We start from the raw sequence: 25,864 nt of genomic DNA, 5'->3' as shown, positions 1-25,864 counted from the left end.
AATTCTTTTGTACCCTTCTGCTGACTGATACCTTTAAACAATGAGATCCCTCTGATGCTTTGGAAGCTCTCTGTGGACCATGGCTTTTGCTGTGGGATGCGACTACGAAAATTTCCGGAAAGACCAACTAGAGCAGTTGAACTTTATTTGGGGTTAATCCAGGGGCGTAACTATAGGGGAAGCAGGGGAAGCGGCTGCTTTGGGGCCCTGACCTAGAAGGGGCCCATCCAGGAGAAGGAGGACTAAAAGATTTTGTCAGGGCCCCCTCAACAGTATTACACAATGAAATTATATACAGTGACAGTATAGACAGTGTAGAAAACGGAAGGAACAGCTGCCGGGCCTGTTCTGATAGAGCGATCTTTACTAGCCACAGGAATGGGGTTGCGAAAAAATTACTGGAGGGGGCCCCATTCATTAAATTTGCTTCGGGGCCCAGTCATTTCTAGCTACGCCACTGGGTTAATCAGAGGCACTTTAAATGATGGCAGGTTTATGCTAACCCCTATTTAAAGAGGACCTTTCACCTGGAAAAACATTGTGAACTAAGTATCATGCCATATACAGTGGCGCCCAGGGATCTCACTGCACTTACTATTATCCCTGGGCACCGCTCCGTTCTCCCGTTATGTCCTCCGGTATGTTCGGGGACTTGGTTATAGTAGGAGGACACTTCCCTTGTTCTGCTGGGTGCCTCCTCCTCCTAGTCTGTAGCGCTGGCCAATCGCAGCGCAGAGCTCACAGCCTAGGGGGAAAAAAAACTCCCAGGCTGTGAGCTCTGCGCTGCGATTGGCCAGCGCTACAGCCTAGGAGGAGGAGACACCCAGCAGAACAAAGGCAGACTCCGCCTACTATAGCCAAGAGTCCTAAGTCTCCGCCTACTATAACCAAATTCCCGAACATACCGGAGGACATAACGGGAGAACAGAACGGCACCCAGGGATAATAGTAAGTGCAGTGAGATCCCTGGGCACCACTATATATGGCATGATACTTAGTTCACAATGTTTTCCCAGGTGAAAGGTCCTCTTTAACATGATTTTGAATGTGATTGCTTAATTCTGAACACAGCTACATCCCCAGTTATAATGCAACCACATTATTTTCGTTTTTTAGTTTACTTCCCTCCACCTAAAAGATTTCAGTTTGTTTTTTAATTGAAACGACCTATACTGTTGTATATAATTTTTTGAGAGGATTAAGATAAAAGCAGATGGCAAAAATATTAATATAAAATGATTCACAACGAAAAGTCAACATCTCTTTTATTAAAGTAAATTTGATGACGTGATTAGGAGTACATGACATTTCAATCTCCATAGATTAGGCCAAGGCAGAAGATATCGATCAATGTCACTTGTTAAAGGGGTTTATCGAGAGTAGAATATTGATGACCTATCCTCAGGACTAGGGATGAGCGAACCCAAACTGTATAGTTCGGGTTCGTACCGAATTTTGGGGTGTCCGTGACACGGACCCGAACCCGGACATTTTCGTAAAAGTCCGGGTTCGGGTTCGGTGTTCGTCGCTTTCTTGGTGCTTTTGTGACGCTTTCTTGGCACTTTTTGAAAGGCTGCAAAGCAGCCAATAAACAAGCGTCATACTACTTGCCCCAAGAGGCCATCACAGCCATGCCTACTATTGGCATGGCTGTGATTGGCCAGAGCACCATGTGACCCAGCCTCTATTTAAGCTGGAGTCACATAGCGCCGCCCGTCACTCTGCTCTGATTAGCGTAGGGAGAGGTTGCGGCTGCGACAGTAGGGCGAGATTAGGCAGATTAACTCCTCCAAAGGACTTGATTAATCGATCGATCTGCAGCTGTGCATCATTGAGCTGCTGAAATTCAATTGCTCACTGTTTTTAGGCTGCCCAGACCGTTTGTCAGTCACTTTTTACTGGGGTGATCGGCGGCCATTTTGTGTCTTGTGGTGTGCTAGCACAAGCTGCGACCAAGTGCATTTAACCAGCAATAGTCAGGTTATTTTTTGGCCATATACTACATCAGGGGCAAGCTGTCACCAAGTGCATTTAACCCTCAATGGTGTGGTTGTTTTTTGGCTAAATCCTACATCAGGGTGAAGCTGTCACACCAAGTGCATTTAACCAGCAATAGTCTGTTTATTTTTTGGCCATATACTACATCAGGGGCAAGCTGCGCCTGTCACCAAGTGCATTTAACCCTCAGTAGTGTGGTTTGTCAAGCTGTCACACCAAGTGCATTTAACCATCAATAGTGTGGTTATTTTTTGGCCATATCCCAGTCTAATTCTGTCAGTAAACCTATACCTGTCACCCAGCGCCTAAATACTAGGCCTCAAATTCATATCCAGCTAAATCTGTCGTTACTGCTGTAGCTGGGCGAGTTAGTTAGTGTCCGTTCAAGCACATTTCTTGTTCTGTGTTGAAATACAATTCCCAATTTAGCAATTTCAAAATTTAGTGGTTTCTGCTGTATCAGAGCTATTTGAAATCTATCCCTAAAAGGGTAGATCATATTGAAGGTGCACATAGGGACATTCAGAATAACTTCACACACTCGCTACTGTGCATTTCCAAGTCTAATTCTGTCAGTAAACCCATACCTGTCACCCAGCGCCTAAATACTAGGCCTCAAATTTATATCCAGCTAAATCTGTCGTCAGTGCTGTAGCTGGGCGAGTTATTTAGTGTCCGTTCAAGCACATTTCTTGTTCTGGGTTGAAATACAATTCCCAATTTAGCAATTTCAAAATTTAGTGGTTTCTGCTGTATCAGAGCTATTTGAAATCTATCCCTAAAAGGGTAGATCATATTGAAGGTGCACATAGGGTCATTCAGAATAACTTCACACACCCGCTACTGTGCATTTCCAAGTCTAATTCTGTCAGTAAACCCATACCTGTCACCCAGCGCCTAAATACTAGGCCTCAAATTTATATCCAGCTAAATCTGTCGTCAGTGCTGTAGCTGGGCGAGTTATTTAGTGTCCGTTCAAGCACATTTCTTGTTCTGGGTTGAAATACAATTCCCAATTTAGCAATTTCAAAATTTAGTGGTTTCTGCTGTATCAGAGCTATTTGAAATCTATCCCTAAAAGGGTAGATCATATTGAAGGTGCACATAGGGTCATTCAGAATAACTTCACACACCCGCTACTGTGCATTTCCAAGTCTAATTCTGTCAGTAAACCCATACCTGTCACCCAGCGCCTAAATACTAGGCCTCAAATTTATATCCAGCTAAATCTGTCGTCAGTGCTGTAGCTGGGCGAGTTATTTAGTGTCCGTTCAAGCACATTTCTTGTTCTGGGTTGAAATACAATTCCCAATTTAGCAATTTCAAAATTTAGTGGTTTCTGCTGTATCAGAGCTATTTGAAATCTATCCCTAAAAGGGTAGATCATATTGAAGGTGCACATAGGGTCATTCAGAATAACTTCACACACACGCTACTGTGCATTTCCAAGTCTAATTCTGTCACTAAACCCATACCTGTCACCCAGCGCCTAAATACTAGGCCTCAAATTTATATCTAGCTAAATCTGTCGTTAGTGCTGTAGATGGGCGAGTTATTTAGTGTCTGTTCAAGCACATTTCTTGTTCTGGGTTGAAATACAATTCCCAATTTAGCAATTTAAAAATTTAGTGGTTTCTGCTGTATCAGAGCTATTTGAAATCTATCCCTAAAAGGGTAGATCATATTGAAGGTGCACATAGGGACATTCAGAATAACTTCACACACCCGCTACTGTGCATTTCCAAGTCTAATTCTGTCAGTAAACCCATACCTGTCACCCAGCGCCTAAATACTAGGCCTCAAATTTATATCCAGCTAAATCTGTCGTTAGTGCTGTAGCTGGGCGAGTTATTTAGTGTCCGTTCAAGCACATTTCTTGTTCTGGGTTGAAATACAATTCCTAATTTAGCAATTTCAAAATTTAGTGGTTTCTGCTGTATCAGAGCTATTTGAAATCTATCCCTAAAATGGTAGATCATATTGAAGGTGCACATAGGGTCATTCTGAATAACTTCACACACCCGCTACTGTGCATTTCCAAGTCTAATTCTGTCAGTAAACCCATACCTGTCACCCAGCGCCTAAATACTAGGCCTCAAATTTATATCCAGCTAAATCTGTCGTTAGTGCTGTAGCTGGGCGAGTTAGTTAGTGTCCGTTCAAGCACATTTCTTGTTCTGGGTTGAAATACAATTCCCAATTTAGCAATTTCAAAATTTAGTGGTTTCTGCTGTATCAGAGCTATTTGAAATCTATCCCTAAAAGGGTAGATCATATTGAAGGTGCACATAGGGTCATTCAGAATAACTTCACACACCCGCTACTGTGCATTTCCAAGTCTAATTCTGTCAGTAAACCCATACCTGTCACCCAGCGCCTAAATACTAGGCCTCAAATTTATATCTAGCTGAATTTGAATACAATACATTGGGCCAAATAATATTTTTGTTGTTGTGGTGAACGATAACAATGAGGAAAACATCTAGTAAGGGACGCGGACGTGGACATGGTCGTGGTGGTGTTAGTGGACCCTCTGGTGCTGGGAGAGGACGTGGCCGTTCTGCCACATCCACACGTCCTAGTGTACCAACTACCTCAGGTCCCAGTAGCCGCCAGAATTTACAGCAATATATGGTGGGGCCCAATGCCGTTCTAAGGATGGTAAGGCCTGAGCAGGTACAGGCATTAGTCAATTGGGTGGCCGACAGTGGATCCAGCACGTTCACATTATCTCCCACCCAGTCTTCTGCAGAAAGCGCACAGATGGCGCCTGAAAACCAACCCCATCAGTCTGTCACATCACCCCCATGCATACCAGGGAAACTGTCTCAGCCTCAAGTTATGCAGCAGTCTCTTATGCTGTTTGAAGACTCTGCTGGCAGGGTTTCCCAAGGGCATCCACCTAGCCCTTCCCCAGCGGTGAAAGACATAGAATGCACTGACGCACAACCACTTATGTTTCCTGATGATGAGGACATGGGAATACCACCTCAGCATGTCTCTGATGATGACGAAACACAGGTGCCAACTGCTGCGTCTTTCTGCAGTGTGCAGACTGAACAGGAGGTCAGAGATCAAGACTGGGTGGAAGACGATGCAGGGGACGATGAGGTCCTAGACCCCACATGGAATGAAGGTCGTGCCACTGACTTTCACAGTTCGGAGGAAGAGGCAGTGGTGAGACCGAGCCAACAGCGTAGCAAAAGAGGGAGCAGTGGGCAAAAGCAGAACACCCGCCACCAAGAGACTCCGCCTGCTACTGACCGCCGCCATCTTGGACCGAGCACCCCAAAGGCAGCTTCAAGGAGTTCCCTGGCATGGCACTTCTTCAAACAATGTGCTGACGACAAGACCCGAGTGGTTTGCACGTTGTGCCATCAGAGCCTGAAGCGAGGCATTAACCTTCTGAACCTTAGCACAACCTGCATGACCAGGCACCTGCATGCAAAGCATGAACTGCAGTGGAGTAAACACCTTAAAACCAAGGAAGTCACTCAGGCTCCCCCTGCTACCTCTTCTGCTGCTGCCGCCTCGGTCTCTTCTGCTGCTGCCGCCTCGGCCTCTTCCTCCGCCTCTGGAGGAACGTTGGCACCTGCCGCCCAGCAAACAGGGGATATACAACCAACACCACCACCTCCGTCACCAAGCGTCTCAAGCATGTCACACGGCAGCGTTCAGCTCTCCATCTCACAAACATTTGAGAGAAAGCGTAAATTCCCACCTAGCCACCCTCGATCCGTGGCCCTGAATGCCAGCATTTCTAAACTACTGGCCTATGAAATGCTGTCATTTAGGCTGGTGGACACAGACAGCTTCAAACAGCTCATGTCGCTTGCTGTCCCACAGTATGTTGTTCCCAGCCGCCACTACTTCTCCAAGAGAGCCGTGCCTTCCCTGCACAACCAAGTATTCAATAAAATCAAGTGTGCACTGCGCAACGCCATCTGTGGCAAGGTCTACCTAACCACAGATACGTGGACCAGTAAGCACGGCCAGGGACGCTATATCTCCCTAACTGCACACTGGGTAAATGTAGTGGCAGCTGGGCCCCAGGCGGAGAGCTGTTTGGCGCACGTCCTTCCGCCGCCAAGGATTGCAGGGCAACATTCTTTGCCTCCTGTTGCCACCTCCTCCTACTCAGCTTCCTCCTCCTCTTCTTCCACCTGCTCATCCAGTCAGCCACACACCTTCACCACCAACTTCAGCACAGCCCGGGGTAAACGTCAGCAGGCCATTCTGAAACTCATATGTTTGGGGGACAGCCCCCACACCGCACAGGAGTTGTGGCGGGGTATAGAACAACAGACCGACGAGTGGTTGCTGCCGGTGAGCCTCAAGCCCGGCCTAGTGGTGTGCGATAATGGGCGAAATCTCGTTGCAGCTCTGGGACTAGCCGGTTTGACGCACATCCCTTGCTTGGCGCATGTGCTGAATTTGGTGGTGCAGAAGTTCATTCACAACTACCCCGACATGTCAGAGCTGCTGCATAAAGTGCGGGCCGTCTGTGGGTGCTTCCGGCGTTCACATCCTGCCGCTGCTCGCCTGTCTGCGCTACAGCGTAACTTCGGCCTTCCCGCTCACCGCCTCATATGCGACGTGCCCACCAGGTGGAACTCCACCTTGCACATGCTGGACAGACTGTGCGAGCAGCAGCAGGCCATAGTGGAGTTTCAGCTGCAGCACGCACGGGTCAGTACGGAACAGCACCACTTCACCACCAATGACTGGGCCTCCATGCGAGACCTGTGTGCCCTGTTGCGCTGTTTTGAGTACTCCACCAACATGGCCAGTGGCGATGACGCCGTTATCAGCGTTACAATACCACTTCTATGTCTCCTTGAGAAAACACTTAGGGCGATGATGGAAGAGGACGTGGCCCAGGAGGAGGAGGAGGAAGAGGGGTCATTTTTAGCACTTTCAGGCCAGTCTCTTCGAAGTGACTCAGAGGGAGGTTTATTTCAACAGCAGAGGCCAGGTACAAATGTGGCCAGACAGGGCCCACTACTGGAGGACGAGGAGGACGAGGATGAGGAGGAGATGGAGGAGGATGAGGATGAAGCATGGTCACAGCGGGGTGGCACCCAACGCAGCTCGGGCCCATCATTGGTGCGTGGCTGGGGGGAAAGGCAGGACGATGACGATACGCCTCCCACAGAGGACAGCTTGTCCTTACCCCTGGGCAGCCTGGCACACATGAGCGACTACATGCTGCAGTGCCTGCGCAACGACAGCAGAGTTGCCCACATTTTAACGTGTGCGGACTACTGGGTTACCACCCTGCTGGATCCACAGTACAAAGACAATGTGCCCACCTTACTTCCTGCACTGGAGCGTGATAGGAAGATGCGCGAGTACAAGCGCACGTTGGTAGACGCGCTACTGAGAGCATTCCCAAATGTGACAGGGGAACAAGTGGAAGCCCAAGGCCAAGGCAGAGGAGGAGCAAGAGGTCGCCAAGGCAGCTGTGTCACAGCCAGCTCCTCTGAGGGCAGGGTTAGCATGGCAGAGATGTGGAAAACTTTTGTCAACACGCCACAGCTAACTGCACCACCACCTGATACGCAACGTGTTAGCAGGAGGCAACATTTCACTAACATGGTGGAACAGTACGTGTGCACACCCCTCCACGTACTGACTGATGGTTCGGCCCCATTCAACTTCTGGGTCTCTAAATTGTCTACGTGGCCAGAGCTAGCCTTTTATGCCTTGGAGGTGCGGGCCTGCCGGGCGGCCAGCGTTTTGTCTGAACGTGTATTCAGCACGGCAGGGGGCGTCATTACAGACAAACGCAGCCGCCTGTCTACAGCCAATGTGGACAAGCTGACGTTCATAAAAATGAACCAGGCATGGATCCCACAGGACCTGTCCATCCCTTGTGCAGATTAGACATTAACTACCTCCCCATAACCATATATTATTGGACTCCAGGGCACTTCCTCATTCAATCCTATTTTTTTTTTCATTTTACCATTATATTGCGAGGCAACCCAAAGTTGAATGAACCTCTCCTCTGTCTGGGTGCCGGGGCCTAAATATATGCCAATGGACTGTTCCAATGTTGGGTGACGTGAAGCCTGATTCTCTGCTATGACATGCAGACTGATTCTCTGCCGACATGAAGCCAGATTGTCTGTTACGGGACCTCTCTCCTCTGCCTGGGTGCTGGGCCTAAATATATGCCAATGGACTGTTGCAGTGGTGGCTGACGTGAAGCCTGATTCTCTGCTATGACATGCAGACTGATTCTCTGCTGACATGAAGCCAGATTCTCTGTTAAGGGACCTCTCTCCTCTGCCTGGGTGCTGGGCCTAAATATATGACAATGGACTGTTGCAATGTTGGGTGACGTGAAGCCTCATTCTCTGCTATGATATGAAGACTGATTCTCTGCTGACATGAAGCCAGATTGTCTGTTACGGGACCTCTCTCCTCTGCCTGGGTGCCAGGGCCTAAATTTATGACAATGGACTGTTACAGTGGTGGGTGACGTGAAGCCTGATTCTCTGCTATGACATGCAGACTGATTCTCTGCTGACATGAAGCCAGATTGTCTGTTAAGGGACCTCTCTCCTCTGCCTGGGTGCTGGGCCTAAATATATGACAATGGACTGTTGCAGTGGTGGCAGACGTGAAGCCTGATTCTCTGCTATGATATGAAGACTGATTCTCTGCTGACATGAAGCCAGATTGTCTGTTACGGGACCTCTCTCCTCTGCCTGGGTGCCAGGGCCTAAATTTATGACAATGGACTGTTACAGTGGTGGGTGACGTGAAGCCTGATTTTCTGCTATGACATGCAGACTGATTCTCTGCTGACATGAAGCCAGATTCTCTGTTAAGGGACCTCTCTCCTCTGCCTGGGTGCTGGGCCTAAATATATGCCAATGGACTGTTGCAGTGGTGGCTGACGTGAAGCCTCATTCTCTGCTATGACATGAAGACTGATTCTCTGCTGACATGAAGCCAGATTGTCTGTTACGGGACCTCTCTCCTCTGCCTGGGTGCTGGGCCTAAATTTATGAAAATGGACTGTTACAGTGGTGGGTGACGTGAAGCCTGATTCTCTGCTATGGGACCTCTCTCCAATTGATTTTGGTTAATTTTTATTTATTTAATTTTTATTTTTATTCATTTCCCTATCCACATTTGTTTGCAGGGGATTTACCTACATGTTGCTGCCTTTTGCAGCCCTCTAGCCCTTTCCTGGGCTGTTTTACTTTTAGTGCCGAAAAGTTCGGGTCCCCATTGACTTCAATGGGGTTCGGGTTCGGGATGAAGTTCGGATCGGGTTCGGATCCCGAACCCGAACATTTTCGGGAAGTTCGGCCGAACTTCTCGAACCCGAACATCCAGGTGTCCGCTCAACTCTAGTCAGGACAGATTACAGTGGTATTTGGTACCTGGGGCAGGACCTTTCTCTGGCACACCCCATACCACAAAAAAATAATAATAATTATATTTTGACATATTGAATGTAATACACCATTAGAGAACTGTTACAGTTCTGAATCCAGCGTTGTACGGCTTTACTTGCTAGCTCCCGGCAGTGCAGAGATATCGGTGCCAGTAGTTTACGGCAGAATGGCAGTGATTACAGCCCAGCATCATGTCTGGGCGGAGGGGAACACCCCCCTCACTATACAAGTGTACAGTCAGGGGGGGCGTTCCTCACCACCCAGCAATAATGCCCCTAAGGCCCCCACACAGTATAATGCCCCCCTGTGGCCCTCACACACTTTCCTTCCTACCTCTCCATTGTGCAGAGATATCAGTGTATAATTTTCAGGCCATTGGTTACACCTGAAATACCCTTTTAATTATACAATGATACAGTCAGGAGGAAGTTCCTCACTACCCAGCGATAATGTTCCTGTGGCCCCCAACACAGTATAATGCCCCCTGTGGCCCCCAAACACTATATAATGGACAGTCAGTGAGTGAAAAGACCGCCAGCTCCCTGGCAATCTAGCAATGAGCACTTCCATTTGTATTGATGGTTTACCTTTTGTAATTTCACGGGGTGAAATCACAGACGCCTCTCGCTTTGATGTGTTGCTTGGTTATAAGGTGGGATCGCCATATTTGTCAACACTCCCGAATTTCAAAACAATAGATTGAGCATGCTGATATCCAACCTTGCCAATGCCTCATTTGCCTGACATCTGCCATTCGTTAGCCAGAAGACTCCCCATACAGCCGCGTTGGCCAATTCTGTCAAAACGCGCAATTTCAAAAATAGGGGAGAACGGTTTTGTTACACTTTAGACAGATTATGTGAGTACCGGGTGATGATTGGCATTATAGATATTGGAATAACGGCAATCATTAGCATTGATAACAGGTCCACACATACATGTTTATTTCACTGTGGATTTTTTTTGACTTATTGGAAAATGGAGTCAAATCTTAATGAAAAGACTGTAGATACTGTTTATATAAATCTGCCTTTATTTCATACATCTATCAGAATAAAGGGAACAATTCTGCAGATATACAGGAACGAGGGAGAAAAACAGGAGATACATATCAGTAAAAACCAAGCACTGCGGAAGTATATACAGATAGCAGGACAGACTGGTGGAATCTATCCAGTGAAGTTGTACATCATGACTGCATTTTACAGAATTCATTCCGATTAATCTGTACGAGCCACAAAGCGCCACCAGAAAGTTGGGTAATGTTTCAATGCAAAAAAAAATAAAAAATCTATTAATCCTTCTAATTATACACATCTGTTATTACTACAGAAAATTCCAATAACCTGGCACAATAGAGATGACCACTACTGGTTGTCAAGGGACTTAGTAGGAGAGGTGTTTCACTTCCAGCGTTTCATCGGAGGATCATTTCTGGAACGTTGGCTGATTTTGCTCAAAAACTTTAGCATAGGCACCATTTTTGAACACCACTATGTGGTCAGGACTTGTGGATCAGCGGGTTCTGGGTGAATGGAATTTTTACTTACTTTTAGTAGATAATTTATATACTTTTTTCCTATAAATAACCCTATACTATATAGGGCCCAAGAAACAAGAAAGACAGTAATTCTCTTAACAGGAGGAAGGGGGTTTCTATCTACCACCCTCTCCTCTTTTCCCCTTGACTGGTTATTTGTTACCTGAGACACATCAGACCTCAGGACCAATATTCGGCTTATCCAGGGTGCACAGCTAATATCGCTGTGTGTGCTCTCTAAGATATTAATTTGCCTAGCTCCCTGTTGTTTCCCCATGATGAGCTTTACTCTCATCTGTAAGCGAAACATGCGTGTAGGGATCCTTTAGGAGAGGGCAAACTAGGGTCTTTAATTCCAGGGTTAGGTTCCGGACGGGGCACCCTTGTTTTAGTGGTGTACCGTGGTTAGGCCTGTAGGGCTAGCGTAGGACCCCCTTTTTGGCATCTATAGGGAGTTCTAGTTTGGAGCCCAACCCGTGTACAGTACATCATCTTAAACCTTCAAAGATTCGGGACATCGAGGGTCCGAGAGTCAATTGCTGTACAACAGGAACCATTCAACTTAGCGGTAGGACAAACGGTTTATTTTCAGGGTGCCGCTGTGCACCCCTATCCTACCTGTTGAATTGACATGTCTCCTGTGATTCTATAATAAGCTGGTGACTTACTTTCACATAAGCTCTATACATTGCGGATTGTTACACAAGTTTTATCTTTTATTACTATTTTAAGGGGCAATTTTTTATCCAGTAGATTCATATTAAAAGTTATGTTTTATTATCTAATAATTACAGATCACTTCTTTCCATATATATTCACAAATACTATTCAGAAGAAAAATGAGTGCCCTACAGATAATCTTCCCCATAGTAATAGTCCTCCTCATAGTCTCACCAATAGTAATTCCCTTCTAGAATGCCCTTATTAGTAATACTGCTCCCTACAGTGCCCCAATCAGTAATAGTGCTCCCCAAGAGTGCCTCCATTAGTAGAAGAGCCCTCCAGTATCAATAATGTCCTTACAGAGCCCCACAGTAGAAATAAGGCCCCCTATTGTTCCCCCAGTGGTAATAAAGCTATCTACAGAACCCTGAGTAGTAATAAGGCCCCCACAGTGCTCTTAGTAGAAATAATGCAGATCTATAAGTCCCTCCTTTAGAGCCCCCAGTAGTAATGAAAACACCTAATGTCCCCTGGATTTAAAATTCCCCCACAGTGCCCCCATATTTATATCGCCCCCTACTGTTATAATGCTCACCCTGAAGTGCCCCAGTATTTATATCGCCCCCTACTGTTATAATGCCCCTACAGTGCCCCCATATTTATATCGCCCCCTACTGTTATAATGCTTACCCTGATGTGCCCCAGTATTTATATCGCCCCCTACTGTTATAATGCCCCCACAGTCCCTCCAGTATTTATATCCCGCCTACTGCTTTAATGCCCCTAAAGTCCCCCCAGTATTTATACTGCCCCCTACTGTTATAATGCTCTCCCTGAAGCACCCCAGTATTTATAATGCCACCTGCAGTTCCCCCTGTAGTTATATTCCTCTGTTTAGTGTCCTCAGAAATTATAATTCATCTCCACCATACAGTCCTAACATTATTTCTCTCCCTCCGTCATAGAGTCCCATGTAAATACCATCAAACCACCTCTCCAGCCCCCTCCAAAATACAGTTCCATGTAAATAACATCACACCATCTCTTCTGCCACCTCCAGTATACAGTCCCTTGTAAATAGCATCACCTCCTTCCGAGCCGCTTTCAACACACAGTCCCATGTAAAGAACATCACTCCTCCCCAGCCGCCTTCAACATACAGCCCCATGTAAATAACATTACCCCTCAACATTCAGTCCCGTGTAAATAATATCACTCCCTTCCACAGCCGCCTTCAACATATAGTCCCTTGTCAATAACATCACCCTGCCCTAGCAACCTCCAACATGCATTCCCATGTAAATAACAACACCACATTCAGTCTCATATAAATAACTTCCCTCCCTTCGGCCCTAACATACAGTCCCAGTTAAATAACCACAACTCCCAGCATTGCTCTGCCTCTCCCTTCACTTACCTCTCCTCATGTAGCAGACCTCACCACAGCTTCTTCCCAGGACTTCTCTTTCCTGCTGAGCTGTCCTTTTCTGCACTGGTCACATGATGGTGACATCATTGCAGGTCCTTTTCAGCTACTGCAATTAGAACTGATCACATGACCTGTGATGTCAGCTCTTGCAGGGCATTAGATTCGTCTGTATTGCCATCCTGAGGACGGCAATACAGTTGTATCTATCTGGCAGGCAGGACATTCGGGGCCTGGGACAAAACATCAGGGGCCCAGGCCCCGAATGTTTTAACCTAGCAACGCCCCTGATATTAAAAATTAACACTTGTGATGTATATTTGCAAAAAAAGTGCACCCACAGCTTATAGGAAAGTATATTGGATAAAACCAAATATTATACTGGGTCAGACAGGCCCACCAGAGTACTAAAGAAATCTTTAGTGGTCCCAGGCTCTGAAACAGTAATAGGCCCCTAATACAACAGTCCCAAAGGTCTAGCAGACCATATTTGAAGCTGACAAGCCAACAGTCCAATTGGAACCAATATGATGGGAATGTAAGATCCTTTAGGATTGTCAAACAGTACTGGTGGGCCCAGGCTCTGACATAATCATGTATCTCTAATGCAACAAGACCCCTAAGGTTCATTAGAAATCTACTCAACTTGGAGCTTTACAGCCAATAATTTACCACTAGTGGCTATTTCTCATGCAATGAAATTAAAAGTGATAAGCAAATGTTTTGTATGGTGGACCCAACGAGCATGCGCTCCAGTGGACTCAAAGAGCCCCAGTCTGACACTGCCTACATTTGCCAGCCAGGTACCTAGGATGGATCGGTGACAATCTTTGCTGACATCTGCAGTTTTTTTTTTCAGAAACAGAAGTAAAGGCCCTCTTACACTGCCTAGTATAGCAAGAGATTGTCTGGAAGGAAGCGTTGCTTCCTGATAATCGCCTGCTCATCAGTGGAGGAGATCTCTACCTACTCCTCCATAGCATGGGAAAAAGTGATCACTAATGCCATCGCTCATCCCCATACTGAATTATTGTTTGCCGGCAGCAGAGGCTGTTTAGACGGCACAATCTGCTGCCTATAAGTGATAATTTAGGTGCCTGCACAAAGGATCTTATTACCCGATGAGCGGGCGTTTCGCTCATTCATCGGGTAATCCGCAGCAACTTTATACCGGCAGATAATCACTTCTGAGTATCCGTATGAACGCTCGTACATCGTAAAGGACCTTTAAGAAAGTACTGACAATATTTTAAAGGGATTGTCCAATCAAGAATATTAGGGCATATAAATGTCATATGGAGGACCCCTCCTCTGGATCCTTCATCAGCTAGAGTGGAGAACCACTGAGAAGATCTTGCTCAGTAAGATCTTTCGGGTAATATTACATTTCCCCTTCAGTATTGCTACAACCAGCTCATTATTGGAGGGCTGCCTAAGGAAAAGGGTGTTGTCCTTTTTGTGGACAGTCCTTTTCAAATGGCATTCCAGAAACAGACATTTATGGCATATGGGCTTCTGTAACTTCACGTAACCTTCACTATGTGGCTGGGATACACCTGCTAGGACCTTTTTTGTATTTTAAGGTGAAATGATTGCTCTTTACTATCTGTCTATCTATCTATTAGTGGTTTTCCCTATTAAATACTAATATATTACCCTATACATTCTATATATATTAATTTTCATGTATATTCTGTATTATGTCTTTAACACTGTAAAAAAACATTTTATCAACAATTTCTCTGCATTATAAACAGTTATTTAAGTTTTATGAATGGGCATGCAAACAAATGCAACTGTTCTTTGAGCTTAATGTGCAGTTTTTACTAGCTTACTTAAAGAGGACCCGTCCCCTCCTCTAAACCTGTCTCACTAAATGAATGTATTCCCTATGAAATTACAAATGTGGAAATTATTTGATTTCTTTTTTTTTTAAGAGTTCTGTGTTGTACTGTGCCTCCCAGAAATGTATGAATATATTGAAAACTGGTTGTTACCATCTCCTTGCCCTGTCCCTGCACAGTCTGACACTTTCAGCACTAATTGGAAAACGCCAGGGTATGTGGGACACCCCCCTACCCCTAACTGACTGGACAATGTCAGGGTATGTAGGACACCCCCCTAACTGACTGGACAATGTCAGAGTATGTAGGACACCCCCCTAACTGACTGGACAATGTCAGGGTATGTAGGACAACTTCCCCCCTAGCTGACTGGACAATGTCAGAGTATGTAGGACACCCCCCTAACTGACTGGACAATGTCAGGGTATGTAGGACAACTTCCCCCCTAGCTGACTGGACAATGTCAGAGTATGTAGAACACCCCCCTAATTGACTTGACAAAGTCAGAGTATGTAGGACACCCCCCTAACTGACTGGACAATGTCAGAGTATGTAGGACCCCCCCCCCCCCCAACTGACTGGACAATATCAGAGTATGTAGGACAACCCCCCCCAACTGACTGGACAATGTCACAGTATGTAGGACAACGTTCCCCCTAACCGACTGGACAACGTCACAGTATGTAGGACAACTTCCCCCCTAGCTGACTGGACAATGTCAGAGTATGTAGGACAACCCCCTAACTGACTGGACAATGTCAGAGTATGTAGGACACTCCCCCAACTGACTGGACAATGTTAGAGTATGTAGGACACCCCCCTAGCTGACTGGACAATGTCAGAGTATGTAGGACACCCCCCTAACTGACTGGACAATGTCAGAGTATGTAGGACCCCCCCCCCCCCCAACTGACTGGACAATATCAGAGTATGTAGGACAACCCCCCCCAACTGACTGGACAATGTCACAGTATGTAGGACAACGTTCCCCCTAACCGACTGGACAACGTCACAGTATGTAGGACAACTTCCCCCCTAGCTGACTGGACAATGTCAGAGTATGTAGGACAACCCCCTAACTGACTGGACAATGTCAGAGTATGTAGGACACTCCCCCAACTGACTGGACAATGTCAGAGTATGTAGGACACCCCCCTAGCTGACTGGACAATGTCAGAGTATGTAGGACACCCCCTAACTGAGTGGACAATGCCAGAGTATGTAGGACAACTTCCCCCCCTAGCTGACTGGACAATGTCAGAGTATGTAGGACAACCCCCTAACTGACTGGACAATGTCAGAGTATGTAGGACACTCCCTCAACTGACTGGACAATGTCAGAGTATGTAGGACACCCCCCTAACTGACTGGACAGTGTCAGAGTATGTAGGACACCCCCCTAGCTGACTGGACAATGTCAGGGTATGTAGGACACCCCCCTAACTGACTGGACAGTGTCAGAGTATGTAGGACACCTCCCTAGCTGACTGGACAATGTCAGAGTATGTAGGACACCCCCCTAACTGACTGGACAATGTCAGGGTATGTAGGACACCTCCCTAACTGACTGGACAGTGTCAGACTATGTAGGACACCCCCCTAACTGACTGAACAATGTCAGAGTATGTAGGACACCTCCCTAACTGACTGGACAGTGTCAGACTATGTAGGACACCCCCCTAACTGACTGGACAATGTCAGAGTATGTAGGACACCCCCCTAACTGACTGGACAATGTCAGAGTATGTAGGACACCTCCCTAACTGACTGGACAGTGTCAGAGTATGTAGGACACTTCCCCAATGGACTGGACAATGTCAGGGTATGTAGGACACCCCCCTAATTGACTGGACAATGTCAGGGTATGTAGGTAAACTAGTAACACCCAGCTATCAATTTATTCTTAAATTTCTTGGTTGGAATAATAGAGGACCGACAATGCAGAGTTCTAAGGAATAATGCTCCAGAATGTTATTTCATGGGGAATACAAACCTTTACTAACACATAGAAGCCAGGAGGAGTGGTGACAGGTCCTCTTTAAGAGGGTTTTCTCCTTTCCCCTGTACATAACACTAATTCATTTTATAACAATAAAGTATATTAGTAAAGTGCGGACCTTTTCATGATGCAACAAATAAGCTTTAGTTACATAAAACTGGACACCCCTTTAAATATGGCAGTGGTATGTAGGATTAGGATCATAGTTTATCACAATAGAAAGCTCTATGTTGAATCATGCACCCTGATTATAATTACTATTATCTTTTACCCAATTATATCATCATGTTCTAGCTATATGTTATCTACATGATGCCAACTAGAACACTGTAAATGTGACAAAAAAAACTGTGGATAAAGGACAGCGTGTTGTATCCTATATACAATATCAACATTGAGTTAGTTTTTTCATTCCTCTATTAAAAAGCAATAAGACCAGTAGACGCAGTTTGGGCATAACCGGTAGGTAAGGATACAGAGGCTACAGTATACAGATTGCACAAATACACACGTCTCAAGAGGTTTCACAGTACAAAGCCAAGGTAAAATACCGGGTGAGATGTACTTGGCTTCTCTCGCACAAGTTGACCCAGCTCTTAAAGTCGGAGACTTGAGGAGACCAGGATGTCTTGTGAAGGGAGCTTAGTACAACTACCCCATATTATGCTAATAGACAATATATTTGGTAGTGCTGCTGTTCAGTAGGGTATATCCTGTGAATGAAATGTACTATTGCCCCAGTGCCTCGGCCATGTAGAAAGCTGCTGCGTGAAGATTCGGTCTGATGGTGGATGTTGTGTCTGTCATCAAGCGGAAATGTAAGGTGGAGGAGGCTCCTTAGCTGCTCCAGCCACGTTGTCATCATAGTGAGGTAGAAGAACCTGAAGGGAAAAAAAAGATTCTTATTAATAAAAATGAAGATTCTGTATGTTGTATATGAGTACAGGAATACTGACATCACAATGTGCATTTTTCTCTGTGTTGTGACATCACTGTGTGCATTATGGCCATACTGTGACACCACTTTATGCAAAATCCCTCTATTGTGAAATCACTTTGTGCATAATCCCTGTGCTGTGACATTGCTGTGTGTATTCTCTGTGCTGTGACATTGCCTTGTGCACTTCTCCTTTACTGTGACATCACTGTGTGCAGTATACCAACACTATGACATCATTATAATAATAAATAATAATAATTATCTTTATTTATAAAGCGCCAATATATTCTGCCGCGCTTTACAGTTCAGGGGTTCGTGTACAAACAGTCATAAATAACATAGCAACAGACAAGTCAATAATCACAACAAGAGGAACGAGGACCCTGCTCGCAAGAGCTTACAATCTATCATTATGTGTTTTCCACCTATCCTGTGAAGTCACTGTTTGAATGGTGACATTTTTTGTGCATTATTTGTGTTCTTCTTAGCACTTTTGTAATATTTTAATATATATATTTATACTGTATATACACCATCACGCTGTGCATTACCCTTGCGCTGTGATGACATCACGTTGTGCATTGCCCTTACACTGTGACATCACTGTGTGTAATAGTCCTGTGCATTATAAAAAGAGTTGTTTTGGTTTATGTTTTGAATACACTTCTTTGGTCATGGAGCAGAGAACTACTGGAAAGAGTAGTTCCCAATCTGATGGGCTTTATTTGAACAGTTTCCATTTCCATATAATACTAAAATTTGTGATATCTGAATCCCCCCCCCCCCCCCCATGATGTCAGCTGATTGCCAGGGATCGTTTAGTAATGGGGTTGTCCAGTTAATGTATTTTTCCTCTCTCTATAGTCATCAGAAGGTTTGCCCAAATCTCAAAACCCCTGGAGCTCAGAGGTGATGCTGTGATTAATAGACAAGTCATTTTAGGAAGACTGGTTGCTAGTGAGATAGTAAATCCAGGCCAGAAAGAGTGTCCCTGATGTGCCAAAGAAAGGGCTGCTAAAGTTCATTGCAGTTGTAATAGCGACGGATGGGCATCGGACACTTGTGTACATCTTCTTCTACAAAACAGTAGATCAGGACAGAATATGCCAATTTGTACCCTTTTCTAGTAGATGAGGCTATGAGCAGCTGATAAACCATTTATAAATTAAACTTCCAGTATATTTAGGTAATTACAAAAATATTTCTACATGGTTAAAATATGTGCATGTTAAATTAACCATTTCATTGTTACTGGTGACGTTTTGCTGTATAATGATGATTGGTTACTTTTTGTATAATGTTCTTTCAAATAAATGGGTTGTGAGCTATTAGACAGAGAAGATACCGAGCTTGGACCCAAACATAACTGTGTTGAGTCCCTTCTCTCTGAACAACGGTGATCACTGTATATCTCTGCAAATTCGGAACACCAGGCCAAAGTAAACTGTAGTCTTTATCTATAGATTTACATGGGGCCTACTCCAACCCTAGGGATACACTGCCTAACAACCGCAGCCTTTCATGTTGTCAAGCATCATGGTTGGCCTCTACGTTCAATGTAAATGCAGCGGACATTGTATTGTATCACCTTCCTTGTTTACCAGACACTGCACTGTACATTTGGCTATGGCTCTTCCTAGTACTGTAGCTTAGTCCCAGACTCCTACTGATCAGATACTGATAGTTTCTTCTAAGGATAGGCCATTATAATACTTTAACTTTAGCCAATCTGCACAGGAGAATCAATCTATGATCTACAATTTCTACCAGGACAGAAATGCCAAGTCTCAGGACATTGGCTGTGTACCGCGTACTCCAGGGTTTTTGGAGGCATGCCATACCTCAGAGACTAGGGTGGCCCACCTCACCATCTGAGAAGCACTTTCGTTCAGTGCTACTGTACAGGAGATATGGGCCCAGATTTACTCATTTTATAAATGGCGTTAGCTCCAACCGGCACCAGATTTATCACAGTGGCTCAGTCTGGATGATAAATCTGGCACAGGGATAGACACTTTTTTCTGGTTCCATGCCAATGTTGGTTGGCCTTTTTTGAGACAGATTTTTATGGCAGAATTGTGATGTAATTTTGTCACAAAATGGTGCACCTTAGGCATTGGCCCCTTTCCTGTGAAGCCCTGCCCCCTTTGTTGAGCATATTGGAAACCCTAGATGCCCCAAATCGCACCAGATTTATGGCGCAGACACATTAGTAAATATGGGCCATGGTTTTCACCATTCTGGTCATATTAAAATTAGCATAGCTATATAAGTGATAACTTAGTGAAGGAATGGGTTCTATTTGCATTGTACTTTACATGGGACAATCAAGCAGGCGACTGTCTGGAAGAAAGAGTTCCTTTCCAGCAATCGCCTGCTTATCAGTGAAAGAGACCGCTGCATTTACATGCAGCTATCACCTCCACAGTATGGGGAGGAGCGATCGGTAATGCCATCGCTCGTCCCCATACAGAGTTGTTGTTTGCCAGCAGCAGAGTGTGTTTAGACGTCACGACGTGCTGCCGGAAAACCATGATTTAGGTGCCTGCACAAAGGAGCATATTACCCGATGAACAAGGTTTACACCTTTACACCGCCAGGTAAGCTAACGCGCGTTCCTACAGATGCTCATTAGCGATTATCTGGCGGATTCTAGGCCTGTGTAAAGATTCCTTAAAATACAATTGCACCCCTCACCCATGTTCTGGGGGTGAAGATGACATGTCAAATCACCTTGGCAGGCCAACTTTTTTATTTTATTTTTTCCAGGCCCAATTCTTTTTGCAAGACCTATTAACCAATATTAAGTAACTGATTTCAAACGTATTTGCCCCCTGAATTTGTACTTGCATCCACTCTGTGTCAAAGGTACAGCTCTGGTCATTGGTTTCTGATAGATTCGTATTTCGTAAGTGTCCCTGTTTGACCGTCTGAACTGGAGCTAGATATACACTTTACTATTACATTCCTTTTATTGTCTCTCCGGAGAGCTGCCTGTATTACAGAGGGCAGAGCATGTCGTGTGAAATATAGACATATCCTGACTAATGTGGAAACTTCAACGGAGGACGCAGCTGCCGTCTGCAAAACGCCATTAGGATTGCTGACATTTTCTAGAAATGTCTTCATTATCAACCTGCATCTATGATGCAGCAGGTTCGTTCAATACGAGCTTGTGTTTTTGAGGACATGTCAGACATGGGTGCGACTTCATTTGTATTACAGTATTTTATATGATGTCTTGATTCACGGGTTCAATTTTTTTCTCTGTTACTGTAATATGTTTGTAAAAGTAGAAAAAACATTTATTACTTTTTTAGCAAGCAAAGTCCTCTGAGATACTGACTTACTGAAATCCAGGGGGAAATTTAGCAGTAATATCACAGGGACAAGTTCTAACTCTCTGCCATTTTAGACTAGGGCTATACGGAGACTTTATAGTGCTACTGATTGCTTTTAAAGGGGTTCTCCGTGCTCTTCTATATTAATGATCTATCCTCAGCTGATCAGCGGGGGTGCTGGGTGTCGGATTCCTACCGATCTGATATTGATGACCTATCCTGAGGATAGGTAATCAATATAGGAGTGCCCAGACACCCCCTTTTACTGTTGATTAACAGTGGTAGTCCATAAAATTGCATGCAACTCAATCTAATTTTTTGGATGGCTGTAGCTTTAGCAAGTGTGCAATTCCACAACAGCTCTCCTGTAGGGAAGATGAAGCATTATGTCATGGTAGGGGACAGTGCATCCCCTTGTCTCCAACCAACCACTTTCCCTACCTACTTAGACAATGTGTCCTAGGTAAGAGCTCCAAACTGGATGACATTCGCTGTTCTGCTGCACAGGCCTAAATGAGAAGGACAGACAGGCGCCAGGGAAGCCTAGTATAAATACGGAAAGGCAAAAGAATAACCAAACAGACTGGGTCAAAACCAGGAGAAACGTTCAGAGCCAAATAAGAAGACAAAAGCAGGTACGTAAGCAGTTGAAACGGGCGCCTCCCCCCAGGGCCTCTATATCACGTCCAAGGTGTAGTAGGAATGCCGAGTGGTGTAGTGCGGCCTAAAATGTCTCTTTATGTGTGTCACGGTGCTCCTACATGGATACTGTTGGACCCCAGGCTTTGGCTCTGAAGCAAATAATAGGGGGAATAATTGAGGGATTGGAAAGAATAACTTAAGTCCAGACCTTGAGATGAAGTTCAATGGCAGCTTTACTTTGAATAAACACTTTTTTCCAACAGTTTTCAGGCTTTGTCTTGGTCCCAGCAGGCTTTAGCATTAAACTGGCAGGCAAACTCAACTCTGCTATATCCTTCTCTCACTCTGCTGTACTGAGAGGCTGGCTGTCTAACTCAGCTTCTTCTGTAGGCTGTACTTCTTCTCTGTAGTCTGACTCTAAGTTATGCCAGGGAACTTTCCTCCTGGCCTCTGAGGTTTTAAGCTTTGGCCTCCATGGCCAGCAGAGCTTAGGGTGCTCTGGCTTGCGAGGGCATGTCCAGCAGAAACGTGCCCCTGCACACCCTTCCCCCGTCTAGGAAAGACCTAAACTGGAACTAACTGGTCCCCACCCTTCCTTCAGGAAGTAGGACAAGCCCAATTCTCTACAGAGGGGGTTAGAATGTAATGGAAAGTTCCACTCTAAGTACAGCTCTGCCATGTTTGCTGACACCTGCTGGTGAACCAGGTACATTACATGAAAATAACAGTGTATAGGACCTGGACAGAAATACATAAGATGATGTTTTGTTAGCCTAATAAAGATAGTAGCAGGGTGTTACACAGTGTCAACACCAGGAAGTAATGTCAGGGTCCAAAATCATGAGGCAAGGAATGGTCACGGTCAAAGCAGGAAGTCAGCAATACCAGGAGTAGAGAGCACCAAAACCTAGTGAGACAGAAGACCTAAATCACAGGCAACAGCAGGCAGTAATGCCTACATTACATGTTGCTCATAAAAATTAGTGGGTTGTTTACTCACCTAAATCCGCCATAGACATAGCTTTGTGCTAGAAAACAGAGCAAAGCTCTAAGTGAGCAATACTAAGGAGAGTCGGTCTTCAGTCTTCTGTTCTACTGGGAGCTAAAGAAGCACGTGTGCAACAAATAAGATAGGCAAGGTGATGGACCGTTTTAAGTTAGGACACATGGTAAGAAGCTTTAAGCAGGTTTGGAAAAATGCTGCAAAGAGAGAATGCTTTAAAAAATAAATGTGTTAATAGTTTAAATTCATTCTGCAGCTGTCATGGTTCCTTCGGCTGATGATGCCTCCATGCAGTAGCAGCGTCCAGTAGCCAGATGCAGACTTGCCCTCGGAGCCCCGGGCCAATGATAGTGTGCGTCGGGGCCCCCAGGCATCATGCAGCATGGGCGGCAGTTCCGCCCAGAGTGCAGGCATACTAGGCTGAGCTGCCTCTTCTCAGTATAAAGGCAGGCATCTGCAGAGTACAGATGCCGATGAATTTTTGTTCCTCTGGCTCCCCTGCTGTTCCCTTGTATTGCGCTTTACTTTGGCTGTGGACTTCTGGATCTGGTATTGTGACTAAGTTTTCTGGCTTCTGGCGATTTGGTCTTGTATTGCTCTCCTGGTTTTTGACTTCTGGCGTGTCTGGCTTTCTCATTTGCCTCTTTGCACTTCCTTGACCGACTGGCTTTTGACACTGGTACAGTACGACTACTCTTATTGTGTCTGTTTGTTTGTTCCCTGTTTTTGAGTCACTCCCTCACCTACTTAGTATAGGGACCATCAACCAGTTGTGGGGTCAGCGCGTAGTGGGTCTGGGAAGTTTTAGGGCTACACTATCCGTGTCTGTGCATGTTACTGTGTCATCATACCCTGACAACAGAAGAACAACGACCTAAACATACAGCCAATGTCATCAAGAACTATCTTCAACATAAAAAAGAACAAGGAGTCCTGGAAGTGATGATATGGTCCCCACAGAGCCCTGATCTCATCATCATCGATTCTATCTGGGATTACATGAAGAGACTGAAGGATCTGAGCGAACCTACATCCACAGAAGATCTGAGGTCCATTCTCCGAGATGTTTGGAACAACCTCCCTGCAGAGTTCCTTCAAAACCTGTGTGCAGTGTACCTAGAAGAACAGATGCTGTTCTGGCAAGCGCCCGACTTATCGGGAGGGTGCTTAGGGACTGGGGGTCCCCCTCCCCTTCCCCTTCATAGCCGTGGATCATATTTGGCACCTCGTCAGCTCCGTTTAGGTGCTTGAGGGGTTAATTGAGCTAGGATGGGACGTCATTCTGGGATGATTAGGTTATGTCTCCTCCCTCTAGCAGGGTATATAACCCCCTCCCCTGCTGCTGCACTTCCTCTTTGCAGCGGAAGCCGAGTTGGTAAGGTCGGCTGTCTGTACCAGAGATGTCCGCAAGGGATGCTTCCTTGAGAGAGGCCCTTCTGGCGAGTTATTCTGAAGGGGGAGAGGGCTGGCTGCGCTCGTTTTTGAGCAGCCTTGGCCCCCCTCTGCCCTCTTCTGCGGTTGCTATTGGTGGCTCTGGGGCGGCGCTGCCGCAAGTTGCTGGCAGTGCTGTCGCTTCTTCTGGAGGCCGGCGGTCCACCCGATGCACCACCCTCCCACCCGTTTAGGTCACAGTCCCCCCGCTCCCTCTCATAGTGTGGGCACTCACCGGAGCTCCCGGTCCCGCGCGCGCATGCGATGTTCCGGCCGGCCGCGAGTCTGCGGTGTTGAGTGAGTGCGCCTCGGCCCCGCCCCTTCCTGTGTCGTCACCCCCGGATGCTCCTGGGTTAGTTAGTGCGTGGCAGGCGAGACTACTGAACATCATGGGAGCCCAGGGCAGCGTGGAGTCTTGCGACTCCCCCCTGACCCCCCCCCCTTCTCAGCCTGCAGCCCAGGTGGGCGTTAGTTCTACTATTACAGGGGGCACTGAGGTTGCCCCACGTTTGATAGTCGCCAGCCAGGCTGGCTTGGTGGGGCCTGCCTCCTCATTTGCAGAACCCCCTGTGTTGGCTGCGGCCCCCCCTTTACCACCCCAGCCCCTGCAGTTGCCTCAGCCCTCACCCTTGCCCCACCCCCCCCCCCCCCGCAGCCTCAAACCCCTGGGGGCGTCGTTCAGTCGCGTAGGCGTAGGGGGATGTCTAGGTCCTCGTCGTCCTCATCCACCGACGGCAGGAGGCGTTACCGCCGCCATGCACGTAGACGCCATTCCCGTCACCGTTCCAGGATTTCAGGCAGCAGCAGGCGTTCCAGATCCTCTAGGTGGCGCTCACCGTCGTCTTCGGACGGATCGACGGGCGCATCTGGGGAGTCTGGTCGGCCGTCCGGTTCTAGAAGAAAGAGGCAGGTGCCTAGTCATACCTCCAGGGCTCCCAGCCTGGCCCCGGTGACGGAACCCCGGACTGAGATCCCGGTACCCGGTCCTTCTTCGGTGCTGGCGACTGATGCACCCGGTGAGTACCAGTATACTGGGGCGTGGGGGGGGGGGTTAGTGGGGATGTGGAATCGGTGCTTAAGGCATTGCTTGCGAAGATGTCCCCTTCTCCTGCCCCTTCGTCTTCCTTGTCGCGTGCCCCTGTTTTGGCGGGGGTTCATAAAGATTCTTTCTTTTGTGGTGTTAGCCCCCTGGGTTGTCATTTGGATGACGCTGCTAAGGAGAAGATATGGTCCAACCAATATATTGACATTTGGTCTCTTATATCGGTGGATCAGCATACGGTTGACAAGGAGAGGCGATTTCCTGACAAGCCGTTTGATCGCAAGCCCAGGGTCGCGAAATCCATTAATAACTGGTTGCAAGCCTTTTCGGTGTTGGGATGTATTATGGGCCAGCGGCACCCTGACCGCTGTTCGGAATTATTTGTCTACCAGGATACTATTTACAGTGCTTACAGAGCCCATGGCGGCAGCGCTTGGTGGCGTTATGACGAAGAATTCCGGCGGCGGTTGGCGTTGCATCCGGAGGTGGGTTGGGGCGTCAAGGCGACCGATGTCTGGCTTCGCCTCATGGTGTCCCAGCGGCAGCCCCCCTTTCCTAGCGCGGCCACTGGTTCCGGAGC

General features: G+C 46.5%; 1 protein-coding gene across 1 annotated transcript in view; it reads right to left on the bottom strand.

Moving 5' to 3' along the window:
* Positions 1-15,837: 15,837 nt before the first annotated feature.
* The window catches only part of LAPTM4B (lysosomal protein transmembrane 4 beta), a 96,121-nt gene continuing 86,094 nt past the window's right edge, over positions 15,838-25,864 (bottom strand). The window contains exon 7 of the mRNA XM_044294642.1: positions 15,838-17,766. Within this exon, the coding sequence (XP_044150577.1) occupies positions 17,692-17,766 (75 nt within the window). The 3' untranslated portion in view covers positions 15,838-17,691. The remainder of the gene's footprint in view (positions 17,767-25,864) is intronic.

The sequence above is a fragment of the Bufo gargarizans genome, chromosome 5 (genome assembly GCF_014858855.1).
Source record: "Bufo gargarizans isolate SCDJY-AF-19 chromosome 5, ASM1485885v1, whole genome shotgun sequence".
Taxonomy (NCBI): domain Eukaryota; kingdom Metazoa; phylum Chordata; class Amphibia; order Anura; family Bufonidae; genus Bufo; species Bufo gargarizans.
Note: the sequence above shows the minus strand (reverse complement) of the source record. Positions and strands in the feature narration are given on the sequence as shown.